This window comes from Mesoplodon densirostris, chromosome 3, assembly GCF_025265405.1.
Source record: "Mesoplodon densirostris isolate mMesDen1 chromosome 3, mMesDen1 primary haplotype, whole genome shotgun sequence".
Classification (NCBI taxonomy): domain Eukaryota; kingdom Metazoa; phylum Chordata; class Mammalia; order Artiodactyla; family Ziphiidae; genus Mesoplodon; species Mesoplodon densirostris.
In genome coordinates, this window is record NC_082663.1 from 12,547,617 (window position 1) to 12,571,145 (window position 23,529).

Consider the following 23,529-nt stretch of genomic DNA (forward strand, 5'->3'; position numbering starts at 1 on the left):
AGAATCAGAAAAGATCCCGGCAAGCGTAAGTCCAAATCTATGACAGAAATTTCATTCATGGGTTTGAATTCATGAGTCTGTTTTGAATCAGAAGTAGGCGGGTTACAGAGGTAATCAGTCACATAGGTGGCATAGGTGTTAAACAAAGGATACTCCTACCTGTGCTGATGGACAGTGTCCCCAGTAATTCCTCCCCCAGGGTGACGTATTTGGCTGCATTGAGTAAAGGCAGAGTCATGACCAGGGGGCCCGTCCGCCCGCCCGCCCGCCCGCTGCGGCTTGGGTCACATCTGGTGCTGCCTTCAGTGCTTCAGACCCCAAATTGGGGGGCGGGGAGTTCAGAGGAGAGACAGCTGGTGCTGGCAGAGCTGGCCGAGTGCAGGGAATAACGTGTTCGTCTCCGGAGACGGAGGCCAGGCTGCAGGAACAGGCACTGTCTCCAGAGATTTGAAGAGCGCAAGAGGAAGTACACTTAGGCCAGCTGCGTACTGTTTCGGGGAGACGGGGTTGCGCTCAGAACGACCCTGGGTGGCGAGGCACTTTCCCCCAACTTGATGCCTCAGGGAGCGACAGCTGCTGGAGGGAGTGTCTTACCCGCTGGGGATGTGGTGGAATAAAAAGAAGATTTAAAATTCTAAATCTCAAAATCTGTTTTTAGCGAATTAGACTTCATGTAAATAAATGTCTGGGAGGTTGAGGTCCTGGCACTGCCCCGCTCTCCGAGTCGGCCGTGGGTCCGGCCGTGTCACCGGTCCTCGCTTCCACCGCAGAGCCCGACGCCCCCCTAACGGTGTCCCTCCTTAATGTGTGGGCTGCCCTTGCCACGCTCCGGGGGTTTCCTCCTTTTCTGTCCCCCTTACACATATTCGCCTTGGAATTACTTCATGACGCTGACGTTACTTGCCCTCTGACGTTACTTCCCCTCCCTCCATACAACCTGCCTACGTTTCATCTCATCTCATCGTACTAAGGGATCTTTTATCACCCATCCAAGAATAATCAGTACCCCTGAAACCCTTACTCCGCAGTCAGGTGACAGGCATGTGCCCCAGAATCACAGTTGGTCATTTCAGGCTGAAGAACATGCTGTTCGTGGCTGGAGCAGTTCCCCTTTGATCCCTGCTTCCTCTGCCTGAAACGGAATCGCGTTCTGTGCTCATAGCAGGTGCCCTCTGAAATTCCCCCTGCAAATTGCCGCCTGCTTCTGTTCCCGGCTTTTTTTTTTTTTTTTTTTTTTTGCCTGTGTCAGGTCTTAGTTGTGGCACGCGGGATCTTTCGCTGCGGCGCTCGGGCTTCTCTCTAGTTGCGGCGTGCGGGTTTTCTCTCTCTAGTGTGGCGTGCAGGCTCCGGGGCGCATGGGCTCTATAGTTGTGGCGTGCAGGCTTCAGAGCACGTGGGCTCTGCAGTTTGCAGCACGCGGGCTTAGTTGCCCCACGGCATGTGGGATTTTAGTTCCCTGACCAGGGATCCAACCCACGTCCCCTGCATTGTAAGGTGGATTCTTTACCACTGGACCACCAGGGAAGTCCCTGCTCCCGGCTTTTACACTTCCCACGCCGGCCCTGCGGCTCACCCATCCCCACTGGTACCTGAATGATTGTCAAAAACAAGAGTAGGGAAATGGATACCAGTGATATTAGCTTCTATTTACAAAGTGCTTGTGGTAATTGAGCACTGCCACACATTTGTGGTCATCTTACTTGATTCTCAAACTCATGGTAAAATGATCCCATTTCACAGATGAGAAAACTGAAGGCAGAGAACTGCAAGGACTTTTCCCAAGGTCACATGGGGGATAAGGACCCCCCAGCTGGTGTGTTGTGCTCCTGCCTCCATCCAGATGGACCAGGCTGGTAGCCTGCATTCAGACTGTGCATCTTGGGAGCGGTTGCAGCTAGAGCAGTCCCCAAATCTCGGGGCTCCCATGTGACCACCCACTGAACCAGCTGGAGACTCAGTGCTTTCCTGGGATCTCCCACCCCAGTGAGTTCCTCTCAGAGCCCTCTATAACAAGGAAAGGGCTTTTTCAGGGGCTTTCTCCCAGCAGAGCTTTGACTCCTTCTTTAGGCTCCACCCAGCACGGGCGGTGTGGGGGAAGGGACTGGGATAGGGGATGCCCAGGGGTCAGACCCAGCAGATGCTCGATCCAGGACCAGGCTCTCCCACAGCTTATCACAGGAGTTTTCTTCCAGGAACTCCATGGGTCTTTCTAAACCAGCCTTCTCTCTGGATCCTGGACTGTGACCCAAGTCTGTACGCACCTGCACCCCATTCTGGGCTGGTTTCAAGTTCTCCTGCATGGAACGCTCCTGGCCACAGCTCGGGTGGCCTCTAGGGGACAGCGTTGCGTAACTCCGGCTGCCTGGCGGTCACCTGGCTGTGGGCACGGTTCTCTGAGAAGTGGATTCCATGCTGCTGAGAACTTGGATAAAATACAACTCCTCTCTCATTGTCGGGCAAAGATTTATCTTTTCATTGTCAATTAACAGCATGCCCAGAAGTGCAATTTTTTTCACCCTCAGGAAGTCTGTGGTAAAAATTTCACAGGCATCCTAGAGACTATTTCTCATTCCTTTATTCAGACGTTATTTTGGGCGTCATGTGTACCACTTCGAAAGCTTAAAAATAGACTTTGTCTGACTCATATTGTATCATGATATGCATCAGTTCATCATCGGTTGGCATTGGAAATGACCGTTCTCTGAGACTTTTTCCTCCAAAATGAATGGGAATATTTCCTGTAGGACCCGACAGAGGAATTCTAGGGGGAAGAGGAGCTTTGGGCGTTTTAATCGTGGATTTAAGCGTAGGCTCGCTCCTGCTGCCAACGTTCTTTTTCCCTTTTCACCTGCGTGAACTCCTCCACAGCTGGGCCCTTCCCTGGCTCCGCAGCCGGCTGGGCGGTACGTGTCGATATGTCCAGGCTCTTGAAGGAATTAGCTGGTTCTTTCAGAACTTACCAGGAGGAAAGGAAAGGGTTTGACCCACACATACTTGTGGCACTTTCCCCAGAACCAAAGGGAAGAGAGTTCTGTAGCGCCTGGACTAATTCCAGCACCTTTTCCCTCGTACTGCACTGTTTTTAGGTGTAAAAAGATTTAAATGCGGCACGGTGTTAAGTTTACCAGACTAAGTGACGTATTTTGAACAATTGGTTGGAACTTGGACGTGTTTTGAAAAATACCCAGAGAAAGAACACTTCTAAAAACTTTGTGATTCTTATTTTCAAAATTTCTCTTACAAGAACAAAACTATAATAGTGGCTAGCATATGTTATTTTGAAGAAATATGTATCGTCTTGTTGAATCTTCGCAGTAACTCCCTGGAGTAGGCATTATTACCATGTCCATTTTACAGATGAGAATGCCGAGACATGGATCCAAGGAAGTTGCTCTAGGTCACACCCTAGGAAATGTTAAGTCAGCATTTGAACTCGGGCAATCTGGCTTCAGAACCCACGCCTCGTAATCGTTATTCCATATCACAAGAAAAGTGTTTTTTAATTACTTGTGGATAAAACACTTTTTAATTGAGATGTAATGGACATATGATTAGTTTCAGGTTTACAGCATAATGATTCAGTACTCCTATATACTGTGAAATGATCACCTTCCCATGGAAGATTTTTCATGGGAAATATTAGAGCAAATTGGGAGATTCTTTATGGTCATAATGATTTCATCCTTCCTATTACTTATAACTGCAGCAACCAGTTTCATGGGAATTTAGAGAACAAAGCAAAACAAAATGAAAACCAAGAGTATGTTATTGATGGGACCCTTAATAGATGTGCAGAGTGTCAGTCCATATTTGGTCTATGAATGGCATTGTTTCATGTTGAAATGCAGTATCAGTGTGAAGCGTGACCAGGTCTGGAGGCCTCCTTTCTGATACTGTACTGGCTTTGCTCATAGGTTGGCGCTGCTAATAGGTTTGCCCATGTTGTTCAGGTCACTTCATCACCTATGGCCTCTTTTCCTTAATCTGTTAAGATCACAGAGGTGAACCAGCCTCTGTCTAAAATGCCTATAATTAAAATCCTTGGATTGTATGAAATTTGATATCTTACAGAGATGGGTAAATAATATGATACAAGTTGACATTTTAACATTTTTAGTAAAATTAACTCTTAGGACCCCAAGTACTTGACTAAAAGTAAGTTCTTTGCCAGCACTTCCCTTATTTTTAAATTTACCTGCCCTATTTAAAATACTTATTCACCTGACAAGAGCCAGCTGGCAAATACTTTGTTTTCAACTGAATACATGTTTAACAACAAAAGAACTCTTGAAAGGTTAGCTTGGATTTGCTATCATTAGTCGTTAGGGAATTGCTAATTAAAACCATAATGAGATACCCCTCATTTTGAATGGCTACAATTAAAAAGACCGACCACATTGGTATCGGTAATGATGTGGAAGGACTGGAGCTCTCAGACACTGCCGGGGGCAGCGGGGGCCGGGGAATGTGAAATGAGCCACTTTGGAAAACAGTTTGTCATTTTCTTAAAAAGTTAAACATACACCTACCGTATGATCCAACCGCTCTGCACCTAGATGTGTACCTACCAGAAAGGAAAGCACGGGTGCATACGGAGACTATGCACCAGTGTGCATAGCGGCTGTGTTTGTAATGGCCCCAAACTGAAAACAACCCAGATGTCGTCAACATCTGAGTGGATAAATTGTGGCATCGACACAGAATGGAATATTACTCAGTAACAAAGAGGAAAGAACTGCTGATACACACCGTAGTGTGGGTGAAATCTCAAGATAATTATGCGGAAAGAAGCCAGACCCCCCAAAAAAAAGAGGACTTACTGTATGATTCCGTGAATGTAATTCTTTTTTTTTTTTTAGAAAATGCAAGCTAATCTGTAGTGGCAGAAAGCAGGCTGGTGATCGCCTGGAAGGAAGACAGAGGGAAGGATAACCGGGGGCACGGGAAGGCTCTGGGGGTGATGGAGTCACTGTCACTGTCTGGATGGCGTTGATCTTTTCATGGGTTTACACGTGTCCAAACTTACCAGATTGTGTATTTAAACTTGTGCCACTGCTTCTGTGTCCGTCAGGCCTCAGTAAAGCGGTGGTGGTGTGCCGGCCACGAGGCCACGTGGCTGGCAGTGTCGGGGGCCCCTCTCTCCCCGCAGCTGGGGCAGCGGCCCGTAATGTACACATACGTTACGGTACGGGAGGTGATTATTCCATCCCCGGGGAAGCAGGAGGCCTTTTCTCTACGCACAACCCGCTCCCAAGCCACCAGGGCCCTTTCAGTTGAATTAATTGTCCTTTCAGTTCGCTCAATGGCTGCCCAGGGACCTGGAAGAGGCAGTGGGCTTCCCAGAAGTGGGCGAGGTGCCCTGTCCCCGCCAGGCCGGAAGCAGCCCTTGTCCCAAGTTGTCTTTGCCTATCCATGTGTGCGAACACCTTGTTAACGGTCATGGCAGTGAAGGTGATCACGTGTTTCCAGTCTGTACTCCTGTCATCGACAGACTGACCTGTGTCCGGGTTGACTGTGGCCTGTGTTGGGAGTGGGGACCTGTCAGAGCCGCATGTGAATCTCCTGCCGGGCGCGGCGACAGGTTGATTTTACCACGTTATATGTTGCCTTCTTTTTGAGGGATGTAAAGCCCCCCTGTCTGAGCAGCAGTTTAATAATTAATAATGGACTGTCATGCTCTTGCTAAAAATAAAACTGTCCATCTGCTAAGTAAGAGTCAGAAGACGCGTAGAAGAATGCCCGTTACGTTTAGCAGGCGTTCCCGCTGTTGGAGGGTTTTTTCTGTTTCCTGTTGCACCTGGGTTGGGTCTGGGAAGGACTGGGAATGGTCGCTGCCCTCCCCTGTCCTTTCTCTCCTTTGTGACAGTCCCCTCGGGCTCTCTGCCTGGTTGTTTCTTCACCTCGCGTCCTGCTCTGTGTCCCACTGGCCGCCGGCCCCCCTGCCGCCTGCCTCCCTCTCAGCTCCCTGGGAACCGCTGCCGCCGGTCCCCTCCCAGCCCGGACCCCCCAGCCCCGGGGAAGCGGGAAGGCCCGGGCTCACAGCGCTGTCCCCGCAGCTGTGGACATGGCTGGAGGAGCTGCAGAAGGAGCTGCTGGACGACGTGTACGCTGAGTCCGTGGAGGCCGTGCAGGACCTCATTAAGCGCTTCGGGCAGCAGCAGCAGACCACGCTGCAGGTGACCGTGAACGTGATCAAGGAAGGGGAGGACCTCATCCAGCAGCTGAGGTGGGCCACGCCCCGTCCCTGTCTCCCGTCCCCCGTCCCCGCGCAGACGCTCTGAGGTCTGCGGGGGGCTTCCCGTCCCCTTCACTTTGTGGAACAATTAGCTATAATCCTCTGTCCAACTAGGCAGAGAACGAATAACATCCATGCATGCAAAGGAGACCAGCATCACTCTCTCTCTTTTCTTTTCTCTTTTTCTCTCTCACAGTTTTTTTCACTCTTACGATTTTTCTCATTATGGCATTGACTAATATGCCTCCCCAGGATTCAGGTCTTATTAATATTTCCTTTTAACAGCTACCTAGAAATTACTGAGATTTCTTTACAAACCAGGTGAATTTAAACCTCCCAGGACCACGTCCTTCAGGCCCTGAGTGACCTGCTTTTCTACGGTGAGGTGGGCGTCACTCCTCTCAGAGTCCAGGCTCGGCAGGCCTGGCCTCGGGTGGCACCAGGTGACACTCCGGTGCTCCTAGTGGCAGGAAGCGGGGAGGCAGGCTGGGGCAGAGAGCCTATCCCTGTCCTTGGGTCACAGGGAGCGGTCACGTAAATGCAGCGCCCCTGCTGGATCGCTGGGCTAGCTTATCTCATTGCCCCTGACGACTTCCCGTGATGCTCACTTTTCTGAGAGTCCGGCAGACTTCCTCGATCAAGGCTCAGTTGGCTGCATTACAGCTTAGCCCCACAGCTGACGTGGCTCCACCATTTGTAGCGAACGGGTGCCATCTGTTCTCTACTTACGGAGAAAAGTGGCTGAAGGTGAAACTCTACGACGTGACTCACGTGACCGTCAGCCTACTTTTAAGAGACGGGCTGTGAAGAAGTGTGGAAGGCGATCCTCAGCGTATCCTGAGGTCCAGGGAGGAAGGCCCGGCTTGTCTGGCAGGAGGGGCGGCGTGTTCCGTGTTCGGAGCGCGGCGGTCCCGCTTCCCGCCGGCTTCTTCCCCGAGGCCCCAGCTGCCGGTTCTGGCCCCCGGCAGGCTGAGACTCTCCCATCCAGCTCCTGTTTGTCCCTCTCCGCCCCTTCTCAGGGACTCCGCCATCTCCAGCAACAAGACCCCACACAACAGCTCCATCAGCCACATCGAGACGGTGCTGCAGCAGCTGGACGAGGCCCAGGCCCAGATGGAAGAGCTCTTCCAGGAGCGCAAGATCAAACTTGAGCTCTTTCTGCAGCTGCGCATCTTCGAGAGGGACGCCATCGACGTGAGTGTCCCCCCCGCCCCGCCCACCCGGGTCTGCTCCCAGAGCTCCAGCACCCCTCCTCTGACCCAGCCTTTGCGCCGGGAGGGAGAGGGGGAGGGAGGAGGGGAGGGGAGAGGGGGAGGGGGAGGGAAAGAGCGGCTCCTCCCAGCTCGGCCCTGGGAGATGGGGCCTGGCTCTGGGGCAGGCAGGTGGGCAGCGGGGCAGACACCACACAGCAGGACCGCAAAGCGAGCGAGCTTCGAGAGTGGATCCAGGCAGGGCTTCTACAAACAGGGCCACCTTGTCACCTTGGATTGTTCCTCCTTGATTGGACCCCTCACAGCAGTCCCCTTGTCCTGGAAGCAGAAGCACAAGCTCAGGGCAGTGATGCTCTTCCTCCCTCTTTCCCTCCCCCCCGCCATTCCTCTCCCTTCAAGAGTGAGTGTTCCCTGAGCCTGTGGTCATAAGGCTTGTACATCCCAGGAAAGCCCATTTTTTCCCCACAGAAGTGTTCTCAGGCCATCTGTAATTCTTACCTAAAACATTGACTTTTGCACCTTATATGTGACTGGGAGAAAGAAGGACAGGTTTCTTAAGAGGGCGGTTCTTAATTCTCTGCCAGGCAAGATCTTCTATTTTTGAACTTGATGAAGTACCAGCAGAAGTAAGTATAATTGGATGACGCTGAATCTGTGTGTGAAATATGATAAAAGGAACCCGAACTCCCTGGTGAGCCTGGCTTCCTGGAGCCGGCGGGCTTCATGGCGCTGCTGGCAGGGACCTGCTGCCTGTCCAGGTACCTCCACGCATCCCAGGTGGCCCGTGCCTGGCGGCCAGAATCTGTAGAGCCAGCTGTCTCCATATCTATCACTTGTCCTGCGTTTGGAACAGGGCCTTGAGGGCAGTGGGGTCCAGACCAAGGTGCCACCAAAGGCAGAGGGACGGCAGGGCTGCCACAGCTGAGGGCGACCGTCTGCCCGAAGTGGGCCTTGGTGCTAGTCCCTCGGTCCCGCCCCGAGTGGTGGTTTGGTGTGTGTTCCTGTCACAGGGGCCTTTGGTTGCCTGCTTGTCTAAACTTCCATCAGTGTTTTCATTAAAGAAAGGCCATCTTGGCTGTTTCATTGTCATCACTGGCTGATGACAAGAAAGGAGTTAAACCCTACACACGTTGCCTGGTAATAGCTACTCAAGGGCTCTGGTCTTAACCTTCCCATCCACGTGGAGCCACACGAAGAAGAGGTGTGCTGGTCTCCACTCACGGTGCCGCGGCACAGCTGCCAGGTTGGAGCGTTTGGGGGTAGCCAGGGTCAGGGTGCATCATTGGGGGGTAGCCAGGGTCAGGGTGCATCATTGGGGGGGGTAGCCAGGGTCAGGGCACATCATCGAGGGGTAGCCAGGGTCAGGGTGCATCATTAGTGGGCAGGCAGGGTCAGAGTGCATTATTGGTGGTCAGCAAGGGTCAGGGTGCATCATTGGTGGGTGGCCAGGGTCAGGGCGCATCACTGGGGGGTAGCCAGGGTCAGGGTTCATCATCGGGGGCTAGCCAGGGTCAGGGCGCATCATCGGGCGGTAGCCAGGGTCAGGGTTCATCATTGGGGGCTAGCCAGTGTCAGGGTTCATCATCGGGGGCTAGCCAGTGTCAGGGTTCATCATCGGGGGCTAGCCAGTGTCCAGGTGCATCATCGGGGGGTAGCCAGGGTTAGGGCGCATCATCGGGGGGTAGCCAGGGTCAGGGTTCATCATCGGGGGGCAGCCAGGGTCAGGGCGCATCATCGGTGGGTAGCCAGCGTCAGGGCACATCATCGGACGGTAGCCAGGGTCAGGGCGCATCATCGGAGGGTAACCAGGGCCAGGGAGCATCATCGGGGGGTAACCAGGGTCAGGGCACATCATTGGGGGTGACCAGGGTCAGGAAGCATCATTGGGGGTAGCCAGGGTCAGGGTGCATCATTAGTGGGCAGCCAGGGTCAGAGTGCGTTGTTGGTCAGCAAGGGTCAGGGTGCATCATTGGGAGCTGACCAGGGTCAGGGTGCAGCCCTGCATGAACAGAAGAGCCAGCGTGGCTGCCTTCCTCTCTGACCTCCACTTCATAGGAATTGCTCCTGGTGACTTAACTGCTTACTGAATAGTTTCAATCAAGAAACACAGGGCAATCAGAAGTATTATTGGAAGTTTTCCTTCCAGGACATTTTGATATTTGAAATAAAATATTGGCTTTACTTATATTAATGTTATCGCAAAGGGAAAAAAAATTTTTTTATTGTATTTCTACTTTCATAAAACTACCGTTTTAAAACGTAGATCAGGAACCAAAAACATACATTTTCCCCACGTGATAGCCACAGAGTTCCACATGACCTCAACAAAGCCACTGCTCTTGGCCAGGGGTAAGCGCTTTCCTAAGCTGGGAACGTAACCCTGCAGTTGGGTCACAGACCAGCTAAAATATAGTTTAAAACTTTTAAATGTCACAGCCTGAGAGCCTCTGTTCTCTGGAGTAATCCTGAAAATGTGAAAACCTGAGCAGTTTAGGCTCTGCAGGGATTTCCTCTCCTGTCTGGGAAGATGCCCCCTCTGACTGCCCATAGGAGGCATGGAGTTATCTTTGTGGTAGAGATTCATCTGTTACCTGGTCAGTTAGAAAAACACCCCGTGTCACTTGTATTTCAGTTGAAATAGCATTTCCATCTCTCAGAAGTGGAGCAGGGTTTCCTATGGCTTAGAATATTGCTATTTCAGTCTCCAAATATTCCATATAAAATCTGCTGTGTTGGTCTAAAAAGGACAACAAAAGCCTTACACTAGCATCTTGTGACAGTTTAGTTATGGAGAACAGTCATAACTATCTGTGCATTTAGAAAGAAAAACAGACTTTCTAAAAATTTGGGGCTACATTTAAAAAAATTGTGTCAAAGTTATTTCTTCAAAGAATCCCTGTTCAAAAAAGCCTTCCACTTTCTGGAGCTTTGTCTGTGCCACAGATTTCTTTTCTTGGCTTGTGTGGTTATTAACAGTGCTGAACATGAGGGCAGGATTTTTCCTGATGATCCTGGATCTGACCGTCGCCAGCATTCCTTTGTGCTCAGTGAGTGTTTTTGAATCCTGCTGCTTTTAGCACATTGACCTTTGTTTATTGTCCATTTCTTGAGTGTTTTTTGAGCCTAATGTTGTCTCCATGAGGCACTGTCTCTGAGTCTGTAACTGACCACCACACCTACCTCTCTTCTCCCTCAGTGTCAGAAAACAAACAAACATTAAGAAAGAAAGTTCCCGGACTTCCCTGGTGGCACAGTGGTTAAGAATCCGCTTGCCAATGCAGGAGACACGGGTTCGAGCCCTGGTCCGGGAAGATCCGACATGCCGTGGAGCAACTAAGCCCGTGCGCCACAGCTACTGAGCCTGCGCTCTAGAGCCCACGAGCCACAACTACTGAAGCCCGTGCACCTAGAGCCCGTGCTCCGCAACAAGCCCGCACACCACAATGAAAAGTAGCCCCCGCTCACCACAACTAAAGAAATCCCATGCACAGCAACAAAAGACCCAACACAGCCCAAAATAAATAGATAAATAAAATTAATTAATTAATTAAAAAAATTCCCCTTAGAATAGAAATAAAGATTAAAGTTATGGTAATCTTCTTCCTTTTAAAAAATATTTTTCTCATAGCCTCTTGGTTTGTGTCTAATTTGGTGTTGTTTAAAATGATTACTTTATAAATTGATATAATTTAATAAATTAATATCATGTGCACATATATTATGGCGACCAAGTAATACAAGGAAGAAATCAGGAAGATCTGGGCAATAGGAATTTGGAGAAGCCTTAAGATGTTTATTACTTCCCATCTCCCAGCTGGATTCTGTGTAAACGCTCTCACATTCTCAAATTCTCGAACTAATTTCCTTACAGCTCCTGTGGACAAAGTAAATGAGGATCCGTGGGAAATGCTATTTCATTGAAGTGTAGAGTATAATATTCTTTCACAAGGAGTTTTTCTCCTCCTTTCTGGATTTCATAATTTTGGTCTTAGTTTTTAAAAAGTACAGCGTGAAAGTTTTGAAACTACACAGAAGTAGCGAGAATAGTACGATGACCTTCCAGATGCTTGTCCTGTAAATTCAACGTGAGTTTGCCCCTCTTCCGTCAAGTATCCCCTTGCTATTGCTGTGCTGTAGCGTTTCAGAGGAAATCTTTGCCAGCTGATCATGTTTCAGTCCTAAAGGCTTTGTGAATATCTCTAAAAAATAGGCTATTTTCTTGCATAACCACATCCTAAGCACCTCGCCGTTAAGAGTGATGCTCTGTTGTCGGCTAACACCCAGCCTCTGTTCAGATCTCTGCAAGTGCTGCAGAGAAGAGGCACGTGGGGTCTGCCCCTGCGTTTGGCGGTTAGTCTTTTCATCTAGACTCTTCCCCCCACCCGCCCTTCTCTTTTTCCCGTGTTGTGACTTGTTGAAATAACGTTCAGCTGTCAGAGGAACCAGGTCCCACGTTTTGCATTTTCGCACTTGATCTCTGGTAGGCTGTTTAACTGCTTTTCTTTTCTCGGCATTTCCTGTAACCTTAGAAGGCAGATGGGAAGACCCAGTTAGGTTCGGGTTCATTTTGGTGCCAGAAGCTGCGCAGGTGGTTCAGCATGGCTCCTCCTGTCAGGAGGCATGTGTTGTCTGGTCCCGCATCTGCAGGGATTCTGCGGGCGGTCTTTGGGGCAGGAGGTGCAGCCTGGTCCCCGTCAGCCTCTCGGGATAGTTCACTGGGCGCTGATGACCTTTACCTGAACAGGTGTTGTAGTAGTAGTTTTTTTTTTTTTTTTTTTTTGGTTACAAAGAAGTTTTCTAATTTTATTGTTTCTACATTTAATAGCTAGATTTAACCTTAAAGAGGAACTTTCCTTCATCGTTGTGTGCTTAAATAATTAATTTTCTCCTTTAAGAACCAAATTTGTGGATAAAGGTTGGTTCCCTTTACTCAAAACCAAAGAGCTTTTCATTGCATGTCTGGCTTTTTAGCTCTTCTTTTTTTAACATCATTAGGAATTAATGGACTTTCGTATATCCAGTGTATTTTATTCAATTGTGGTAAATTTTTTAGGGTCTAATGGTCCCAGTCACCTGGCTCCCATGTCCTTTGGACACAGTCGCCTTATTCTCTTCCTTCCCTACCTGGCACAGTGAGATGTCACGGCAGATACTTATTTTGTAAGTCTTGGTCCTAAGCAGATACTTTCCTCTGTCAGATCATCTCAGATCTTGAGTCGTGGAATGACGAGCTTTCTCAGCAAATGAATGACTTTGATACGGAGGACCTCACAATAGCAGAGCAGCGCCTGCAGCACCACGCGGACAAGGCTCTGACCATGAATAACCTGACCTTCGACGTCATCCACCAGGGGCAGGACCTCCTGCAGTATGTGAACGAGGTGCAGGCCTCCGGTGAGCAGCGCGTGCCGCCCTGGGGCGGGTTCGTGTCCCCGCACGAACGCATCTGGTTCCTTTCAGGGTCACTTCCCCCTGTGACTGAGGTGTTATAAATACCTGCTCTCTGGAAGGAAACGTTTTGCTTTCTTTCGCCACATAATAGGAGCACATTTAACACTGGCTAGTGTACTTACCCTTAATATTCCTGCACGTTATTTCAAGTGGCACGAACTTTAGTTTTACAAATTATATATCGTTGGATCTCCATGAATGAAATGTAAACCCCAAGAAAATATTTTCATGTCCTTTATTTTTTTCTTCATTTATATTTTACCAGCAGATGTCACTATAGGCTCAAAAACGTAGAGGGAACCATAGTGTTAGAAACTTAGCAACAACCTGTGTCCTGCGTTACTCATTTTACACAAGTCAAAGTAAATGCTTCCTCAAGAGTGAACGGGTATACAGTGGATAACAACAGAAACAAACTGAAGTTTGTGCATTTAAAAAGGGCTCACTGGGCTTCCCTGGTGGCGCAGTGGTTGAGAGTCCGCCTGCCGATGCAGGGGACACAGGTTCGTGCCCCAGTCCAGGAGGATCCCACATGCCGCGGAGCGGCTGGGCCCATGAGCCACGGACGCTGACCCTGCGCGTCCGGAGCCTGTGCTCCGCGGCGGGAGAGGCCACAACAGTGAGAGGCCCGCGTACCAGAAAAAAAAAAAAGGACTCACTTTCACCAGATATCAGTGTAGGAGCAGAAGTACATTGATAGGATGTGGGTTTGCTTTGATTAGCTGTACGTTATATTTGGCTTTGGACCACATCGAATTTATCCTCTGAGACATGCTCGGAGGCAGGCATAAACCTCTACTGCCTCTGACCTCCTCAGACTTGAGCTTCACAGTAATAGCTTGGCCCGGGCAGGTAGTTCACACATGCAGCATGTACGTCATGCTCCCTTAGGAACAGGTTGAGTTACGGTTTTCTCAGGGTATATGCCCAGGAGTGGGATTGCTGTGTCATATGGTAGTTCTATTAGTAGTTTTTTAAGGAACCTCCATACTGTTCTCCATAGTGGCTGTATCAGTTGACATTCCCACCAACAGTGCAAGAGGGTTCCCTTTTCTCCACACCCTCTCCAGCATTTATTGTTTCTAGATTTTTTGATGATGGCCATTCTGACCTGTGCAAGGTGATACCTCATTGTAGTTTTGATTTGCATTTCTCTAATGATTAGTGATGTTGAGCATCCTTCCATGTGTTTGTTGGCCATCCATATATCTTCTTTGGAGAAAACCGTAATTCAAAAAGAGACGTGTACCACAATGTTCATTGCAGCACTATTTACAATAGCCAGGACATGGAAGCAACCTAAATGTCCATGAATGGATAAAGAAGATGTGGCACATATATACAATGGAATATTACTCAGCCATAAAAAGAAATGAAACTGAGTTATTTGTAGTGAGGCGGATGGACCTAGAGTCTGTCCTACAGAGTGAAGTAAGTCAGAAAGAGAAAGACAAATACCATGTGCTAACACATATATGTGGACTCTTAAGAAGAAAAATGGTTCTGATGAACCTAGGGGCAGGACAGGAATAAAGATTCAGACGTAGAGAATGGACTTGAGGACATGAGGAAAGGGAAGGGGAAGCTGGGATGAAGTGAGAGAGTGGCATGGACATATATACACTACCAAACGTAAAACAGATAGCTAGTGGGAAGCAGCCGCATAGCACAGGGAGATCAGCTCAGTGCTTTGTGACCACCTAGAGGGGTGGGATAGGGAGGGTGGGAGGGAGAGGCAAGAGGGAAGAGATATGGGGATATATGTGTATGTACAGCTGATTCACTTTGTTATAAAGCAGAAACGAACACACCATTGTAAAGCAATTAGACTCCAATAAAGATATTAAAAAAAAAAAAAGAAAAGAACAGGTTGAAGTGCTGTTTGAATTCCGGGCCTCCCTTCAATGTCCGCAGGCGTGGAGCTGCTTTGCGACAGAGACGTGGACATGGCCACCCGGGTCCAGGACTTGCTGGAGTTTCTCCACGAGAAGCAGCAGGAGCTGGATTTAGCAGCCGAGCAGCATCGGAAGCACCTGGAGCAGTGTGTGCAGCTCCGCCACCTGCAGGCCGAAGTGAAGCAGGTAAACGAACGGCCGGAGTGAAGGGTACCCAGCCGACAAGCAAGCGCTCGATGAGCGCTCTCCCGGTAGCTCGGATGTGTAGGCCTTGCGGCAGATTGTCCCTGATCAGAGCACAGCTGTCCTGGTGTAGAATACAACACACCCCCTGACGCACCACAGCTAGTGTGTAAAATTGAGCCAGTGCCTGGGCAGCTCTGTATTTACTCTGTAGTGGTAAAGCCTTGGTCACCCAGCAACTGGTCACTTGAGAGTCACCTCCACTTAGCTTGTTTTGTTATTGGTCATCTCTTGCCTGAAACCCTGAGCAAATTGCTTCCCGGGCTAAATAACTATATGATTTATTTTTTTGCCCCAAATAGACTGTTACCAGTCTGGCCGGGATCACAGGCTGTGTATGGCTGGGGTCTTCTTGTGTTATCAGGATACGATACTGCCATATCCCAGATAGCATGGCAAAATAAAAATGGGACATTTGGAAGAGATTGCTTTTGGTTCAGTGCCAATGGGATTCCATGCGTATGTATATTTAGCACGTCCATGACATTTTATCACGTGAGCCGGGAAACCATGAAGTATGGCTTTCTGGGATTCTTGTAGATGTGTAGAAAAGCATCTGTTTGATTGGAGGGGACTTAATGGTTGCCAAATGGCTGTTGTAGCCCCAACTATCACCTCCACATTCCAGGTATCAGGGAAGGGAAAGCATATCAAGAAAGAGGCAACACCTGGATCAGAAAAGAAATGTTTTCCCCAAATGGCCCAGAAGCCCCTGCTTTGATCTCAGTGGCTAGAATTGTGTCATATCTGCAACCAAGCTGTCATAGGAGCTGAGAACTGGCTTTATTTTAAGCTCTTTTCCAAGTTGGGATTTTCTGAGTAAAGGGCATGAGGAAAATAGGTACTAGTTAAGTAACCAGCAGTTTCTACCACAAATGATTACCCAGAATGACCTTCCACATCCCTGCGGCTTCCATGGTCAGAACTGACTTCTCATTCTGTGATGCTAAGAATCTGGTGGTGTGGCCCTGAGCATTAGCGGACAGCTAAATTCATCCTTGGGTTAGTGTGCTGTCTTAACACTGACTCTAAAGTGGAAAATACGTTAGTGACATAAAACAGTTCCCTTATCAAGCAGTTTGCTAATTCTGCATGTTCATGAGGCCTAAAAGGAGTGAAAGATATATATTTTTGAGTATCAGGGAATTCTTTGCAATTGTAGGTTTTCTCCTATGTGATCCTCAGTCTGTTTTGACCTGTGGACTGATGATCAATCCTCCGGACCCTCCACCTTTTCCAGCTCCCCCTTGAAACTAAACATGACAGAATTAACTTTAAAATGCAGCCCTTACGATCAGATACCAGGGAAGGGTAGCAGGCGGTTGGCAGTGGGATCACGAGGAAATCCCTGCTTCGTAGCTAAGTGAGCAGCTCGACGGCCGCGCGCTCGGACTGCGTCGCTGCTGGTCCACGGCCTGGATGCCCCAGAGGGGCTGCTAAAGGGAGTTCCCCTGTGTCGTGTTTCAGGTGCTGGGCTGGATCCGCAACGGAGAGTCAATGCTGAACGCCGGACTCATCACGGCCAGCTCGTTGCAGGAGGCGGAGCAGCTGCAGAGGGAGCACGAACAGTTCCAGCACGCCATCGAGGTGCGGACGCCCGGCCTGGCCTCGGAACCCGGCCTCTCCAACCTCAGGGCCAGCCTGTTAAGTCCCCTCTCACGGCACTGACCCTGGGAGCCGATGGGGGTTCAGTGGAACCCAAAACGGCTGCGCTTACGAGCCTGCAGTTGGTTACAAGAGGGGGAAGCAGTCTGGCAACTGCAGTGATGGGAGGCTGTCCACGCCCACCAGGGCGACCTCACCGCAAGGGCCCCAGAGGCCGGGGGTGGCTCTTGCTGTCCCCTTGCTGTCAGGGCCCTGGCAGGATGCACCTCACCTGTCAGGAACATCTCGGCACTGGGGAGCCCAAGCTGGGGTCTCGGCTGAGGTTTTTCACATTTTGCTCATGTTATAGGCACAGTTGCTGCTGTGTAACCCGTCTTGAAAAATCAGGGCACTCGGGGTGGCTCTTGAGGACCAGGTGCCAATCACCAGTTCCGTTTTCCCCATAAACAGTTCTGTGCACAGAGCTCCTGTGACCCTGGGGAAAAGCAGTGTCCCTCACCAGAGGGTTTTGTGCCTCGACGGGGTCAGTGCTGTGCCGGGACTTGAGCAAAATGGCTTGGCCAGTCACTCTCACAGCATATGGATTAATTCATTTTAGTATTTTTGCAGGGTGGGGGAGTTAATGTTTGTGACGGGTGGTCTCAAGGCACAGTCAAGGGAAAAAGAGCATTTGATTATAGAAAACTTGTTTCCTGGGCTTCCCTGGTGGCGCAGTGGTTGGGAGTCCGCCTGCCGATGCAGGGGACACGGGTTCGTGCCCCGATCCCGGAAGATCCCACATGCCGCGGAGCGGCTGGGCCCGCGAGCCATGGCCGCGGAGCCTGTGTGTCCGGAGCCTGTGCTCCGCAACGGGAGAGGCCACAGCAGTGAGAGGCCCGCGTACAGCAAAAACAAAAAAAAGAAAACTTGTTTCCTGCTGTAGTTATATACATATTCTCAGCCAGAGATGAAAACCAAAGAAATTACCATTAATTTCTTCCCTAGATTAATTTACTCTCAACTATTCAACGCCAGTGGACAGACACTAACACTTCTCCCTGAAGCCCAGACTCTGGGTGGATCTTTTGAAAATCGTACCCTGTGCCAAGTGCCTTCTAGTAATTAAGTCACTGATGCGCCTCGCCGTCTGGGTAACGGACAGGATTACGCTGGGTACAGTGTTTTATGGGCCATTAGTACCACTTCAGGTGAAAGGCAAAATTTTGCCATTGTTTAAAAAAAGAGAAGACTGTGTCCACAGAGACCCATGTGCCTCCCCGTGACGGCTGCCCTGCCGGGCCCTCTGGTTTCCCCGAGGAACCTGGCCTCAGCCCCTCACAGAAGCTTCCAGTGAGGATACGAGAGCAGGAGTTGTTGCCGGATTTGCCAGTTTGTTTTCATGGATTCATTGTCTGGCGTGGACCTCCAGAGAACACAGTTGGCTCATTTTTAGCTTTTAACTGTGTTTCTCTCGTTCTCTTTTTTTAGATCAGTAGTTTTTGGAAACCTTTTACTCGAGTCCAGCGTTTAAGGTAAAAGAGAAATAAAGAGCATTCGCTTAGGCCACCTTTTTCTCCACTTGTTCATTAGCCCCTGGCTGCTATTATAAGAAGAATCCATAGGAATAATAAACTTGGAACATTTCAACAGCTTTTTTAGAATATTGGCTGCTAAGGGTTTTTCCTGCTATTTCTCAAATGCTGGAAACTCCACAACCAAGACCCATTCTGCAGAGTCCTAAGGCAGTTCTTCCTTCCTTGGGTAAATATATAAATAGTTGTTGGTAGGCATAAAAGCTTTTTTTTAACTAACCTGTCAGCTGCGGTTTTCGAAGCGTCCTAGTGAGTGTTAACTGAAGTCGTTTCCGTAAAAGCAAGCGGACAGCAGAGCTGCGGCCTTCCCGCTCCTTCCCAGTGAGTGCACGACACCCCCGTTGAAGAGCTTTCTGCTCTCTTCCCCCCCCCCCCCCTTAGAAGACCCACCAGAGCGCCCTGCAGGTGCAGCAGAAGGCAGAAGCCATGCTGCAGGCCAACCACTACGACATGGACATGATCCGGGACTGTGCCGAGAAGGTGGCCTCGCACTGGCAGCAGCTCATGCTCAAGATGGAGGACCGGCTGAAGCTGGTGAACGCGTCCGTGGCCTTCTACAAGACCTCGGAGCAGGTAGGGCTCCCCGCCGGTCCGCCTGCCGAGCCTGACTGCCCGGCGCGGCTCAGTCCTTACCTCGCCAGTCATTTCCCGGCCAGGCGAGCAGAGAAAAGCGGCATTATGGAATTCAGATTATTCTTGCTTCCCTTACGTATCAAAGAGTAACAGGTCGGAAAGGATCTGAGGGGACGTCCCTTTTCTTCTCATTTAGATGGATGGCCTGACACAGGGCAGAGAGAGGCGGGAAACTCACCCTGTATTTTGTCCTTGTTCTGAAAGGCCTGCGTGGCCGCACGCCAGGTGGTGGGCCCGGCCCTCGGGCCAGCACCTGTCGTCCCATGGGTGCCGAGTGGTCCCTCTGAGCCCGGATTCTCTCCTGCCACAGGTCTGCAGTGTCCTCGAGAGCCTGGAGCAGGAGTACAAGAGAGAAGAGGACTGGTGTGGGGGCGCCGACAAGCTGGGCCCCAACTCTGAGACGGACCACGTCACCCCAATGATCAGCAAGCACCTTGAGCAGAAGGAAGCGTTCCTGAAGGTACGGGGCCGGCCTTCCGTGTCTGGTGCCTCAGTGATGGGGTTCGAAGCCCCCCGAGGGTCCGCCTGAGCCGGTGGGGCATCCGGACCGTCAGCCCCACAGCTGCGGCCACTCCTCCGGCCCCGCCTGCCTCACAGCGCCCCTGCCCTGGAGAGAGATTGCGGTGACCCTACCTCAGCCATAAGTCAGCTGATCGGAGAAGATCTTAAAATCTTAGTTCAGTTGTCGTTTGTACTCTCCTTCTAGTTTTCACAGAGAGAGAGCTAGATAGAAACCTGTGTGCATAAAGAACGGGTGGAAGTCACAATACCAAGTGATCCTGAACAGACACACGCAGAGAGATTGATTTGGGGGAACAAAAATGCCTAGAGCTTAAAATAATCTTCCTTTGGAACTTCAGCCTTTTGAGGAATAAAGACTGTCTCAGAACACGAGTGAGCCCAGTGTAGAGTGGACACAAAGCAGGAACACCCCTTGTGGTTCACAGGACCAGTTACTAATACTGTACTTATTCAGGAAATGTTTCCTGCAAGAGAAATTTAATCCCATTCAAGGCCTGGCTGGAAGTTTTAACTCTGAGAAGCGTTAAATGAGGCACTTATCAAGCCTGCTTTGTCATTTGTATATATAGTCACACCTGAGTTACTGGTGTGCTTTGCAGCAATTAAATTTTAAAAAGCGGTCAAAATGTTTAGATTCATTGACTTTGAATGTTTCCACGTGGCATCCTTGCACTTGTGAAAAAGACCTCCTGAGGTTCTGCTGGTGGCCACCCCGACCTATGAAAAATAGGTGTGGTGTTTACTTTCCATGTTGCTTGGTTTAGTTTTCCTCATCGCTCCAGCATCCTGACCTCTCTGACACCACTTCCTGTCACATTTAATCATTTCTGTTTCTGTTTCGTTTCTGAAAGTGATCCTCTGAGCTGGCAGAGAGTTATTGTTTAGTCCGGGAGAACAAATTGTAACTCTTTGAAAATTCTTACCTGGTAACTTATTATGAGCTTCCACCACAGAGATTTTCTTTTTAAGCAAATCAAGGTGGGAAAACAGTTGGAGCTTCCCAGGGTCATTAGTTGTAACTATTCCAAACAGGACCTGAAAGCCCCACCCCTGCTGGTCGGTGCTGTTTAAGTTTAGGAAAGGTCCACGGCTACTGGGATGTTTTGAGGTGGAATCGTTACCATCGCCTCGCTTTCTCTGGAATCCATTTAGTATGAAACAAAATTACATACTACTTAGTTAATATAATTAAGAAAGATATTTAGGTAAAATTACAAAACAAAAATAACCAGAGACCTGGTCAGATTTTTTCATTCAACTAGGATTATGTCTTTGGTGCGTTGGATATCTTTAAACTTCTTATTACGGAAGTTTAAAAATGCATATGGAAATTAAGAGAATGGATAATGAACCCCCATGTACTTCTCACCCAGCTTCAATAATTACCAACATATGGGCATATGCCCACCTTTACTGGATTATTTTAAATTCTAGATATTACACCATTTTATTTATAAAGACCTCTGTGTGTATCTAAGCATTAAATTCTACCTTTCTAAAACCATTCTACAACCACAATACCATTATTGGACCTGAAAAATTAACAGTAACTCTTATTTTATATAAAATCCAATGGTGTTCACATTTCTCTGATTGTCCCATAAATGTGTTTTCTATACGTGGTCTTAATCAAAATCCAAACAAGACCATGCATTGATTTGATTGGTATGTCTCTTAAGTCTCTTTTAGTCTAAATCCCACCCCCCCTTTTGTTAGCATTTGTTAATTGAAGAAATAAGTTATTCATACTGTGGAATTTCCCTCATTCTGGATTTGGTAATTGCATCCTGTGGAGTCATTTAGCACCATCCCGGATTCTCCACATTTCTGTTAGTTGTGTTGAGGGCCTTGATCCGGTTCAGGTTTAAGTGAGTGTGTGGGGTACACTTAGGGTACCTGTTGGGTGGTGGTGTGTACTTCCAGCGGCATTGCTCCAGGACACACACAGGTCTGCTTCTCCTGGTGTCTCTGCGATATGAGGGCTTTTCAGTGCTTCAGAGGTCGTAAGTCCACGTCATCTGTTGTGTACTTCCCCATCAGCCTTTCACCCACTGGGTTTGGTAGCAGGTGGTGATATTGTTTCATTAGGAGTTGCAACATGGTGGCATTCTGGCATTCTTTCTGCCTTGATTAGCTGCAGTTATCCCCTCCTCAGCTATTTGGTTATGCTAAAATAGAGTTTGTCCAAAAAAAGGTGGGGGGGGAGGTAAATGCTTGATTCCTTCCCTTTGTTTATGATTTTCAGAATAATGATCTGTTGCCCTAGCAACCTCTGCGTAGGATTAATTTGTTCTTTTAGTATCATCGTGGGTTTTAACATTTGGTGTGTTTCAATCAGTTACAGTCATTTATCTTTCTATACTCAACTTGTCCCACTAGTGGGAGCCCCTTCAAGTCAGGTGGCTCAGATGTCCTTTTGATGTAACCGTAGCAGTCTTTACGGCTTCCTTGCTGTTTGGTATGACAACTTATTTCAGTCTTTCTTATCAGTAGAGACTCATGATGTATTTTTCTCTTCATTTAAAAAAAAAAAGAAAGAGGTATTGCAGCTCCATCTACTGAAAAGGCCTTGGAACGATGACCAGCCCGATGATAACGAGCATCCCTAGTCCCCACATTGTGGGCTTTCAGGGCCATTTACCACAAGAAGGAGACGGAGTTCCTTGAAAAAAAGATTGATTCCAGATCTGGGCTAGGAAATGTGCAAGATATTTCCAATTATAATTAAGGAATTTTTTTCCTGAACCATTTTGATTTTATATTTATATCTCATTTCTCTTAAATAAAACTTTTTAAAATACATGAATGAAATTACTCAGTTTACAAACGTGGAATATCAGTTTTCTATTACCACAATAAGAAACCACCCCACAATTCAATGGCTTGAACCAGGGGTTAGCAAGCTAAGCCCTGAGGGCTAAATCTGGCCACTCCCATTCACTTAAATATCATTCGAGGCCGCTTTCATCTACAATGGGCAGGTTGAGTAGTTGCAACAGAGAGATGGAGACCACCTGACTCGGAGAGCTGAAAATATTTACTGTCTGCCCTTTATAGACATCCCAGTGCAGCTTAGCCAGGTCCTCTGACTCAGGGTTTCTCCTAAGACTGTGATCAAGTTGTTGGTCAGGGATGTGGTCACCTCAAGGCTCGACTGGGGAAGGGCTTTACTTCCTCTCGGGCTGCAGGCCACGGGTCACCCTCAGTCCCTGGCCACCTGGACCTTACCATGGGGCAGCTCTCAACATAGCAGCTAGGTTCAGCAGAGCAAGGGCTCCAAGACAGAGATTTTTTTTAAAGTTGAAATAGGATTTAGCCTATGTATTCTCCAGACACAGATTGGCCAGGTGAATGCTTTAGATTAAGACTGGTGTTAGAGCCACGTGATGTCATCCATATACACTGAAGATGCATGTCTGTATGAGTCACATGAATATGTTGCTCTGCATTATTTCTTAGGCTTGCACGCTTGCTAGGAGAAATGCAGATGTCTTCCTGAAATACCTGCACAGGAACAGCGTGAACATGCCTGGAATGGTGACACATATCAAAGCCCCTGAACAACAAGTGAAAAGTGAGTACACCTAGGAGTCAGCTGACTGATGAGCTTGACAAGATGTGTTCTAAAATCTTGGTCCAGGGCTTCATTTGGAATGTCCTTTTCATATCGTTAAAGTTCTCCTAAGTTATCTTATTTTAATAATAAAATATTAAACATATATAGCTTGATAATTTACTGAATTAAGTTGAAGAATATAAACAGGGAGAAAATTCAGCATGTTCAGGATATTTATTGGCATTGGCTGTTTTGTTAAAAGTAAGTGAAAATATAAATCGGGAAAAAATGAAAGCCAGAAGTATCTACAGGCCAAATACTTTTAAAAGTTTAAATCACAAAAATTATATACCCATTCATTTCTATAATATATCAGTTTTATATACTTAAAGCATTATTAATGAAAGCAAGTTGCCAAAGAATGTTATATAGATAGATGGGTATCATTTGAGTTTAAAAATGTACAAAACCGTACACACACACACACACACACACACATACACACACACACACATATATATAAATGCATAGAAAGAGACCTGGGAACAATTATACTAAACTGTAAGTAGGGTTGTTATGGGTGGAAGTTAACGGTACTCATGATTTT

The 23,529-nt window shown here is 48.4% G+C and overlaps 1 protein-coding gene across 3 annotated transcripts in view; it reads left to right on the plus strand.

The window, feature by feature from the left end:
• Positions 1–23,529, plus strand: part of TRIO (trio Rho guanine nucleotide exchange factor) — a 390,266-nt gene that overhangs the window by 239,425 nt on the left and 127,312 nt on the right. For all 3 annotated transcript variants that reach the window (XM_060092734.1, XM_060092735.1, XM_060092733.1), the window contains exons 12-19: positions 6,057–6,226; positions 7,255–7,429; positions 12,645–12,840; positions 14,812–14,978; positions 16,503–16,622; positions 18,593–18,784; positions 19,155–19,304; positions 22,826–22,940. In XM_060092734.1, the coding sequence (XP_059948717.1) occupies positions 6,057–6,226; positions 7,255–7,429; positions 12,645–12,840; positions 14,812–14,978; positions 16,503–16,622; positions 18,593–18,784; positions 19,155–19,304; positions 22,826–22,940 (1,285 nt within the window). The remainder of the gene's footprint in view (positions 1–6,056; positions 6,227–7,254; positions 7,430–12,644; positions 12,841–14,811; positions 14,979–16,502; positions 16,623–18,592; positions 18,785–19,154; positions 19,305–22,825; positions 22,941–23,529) is intronic.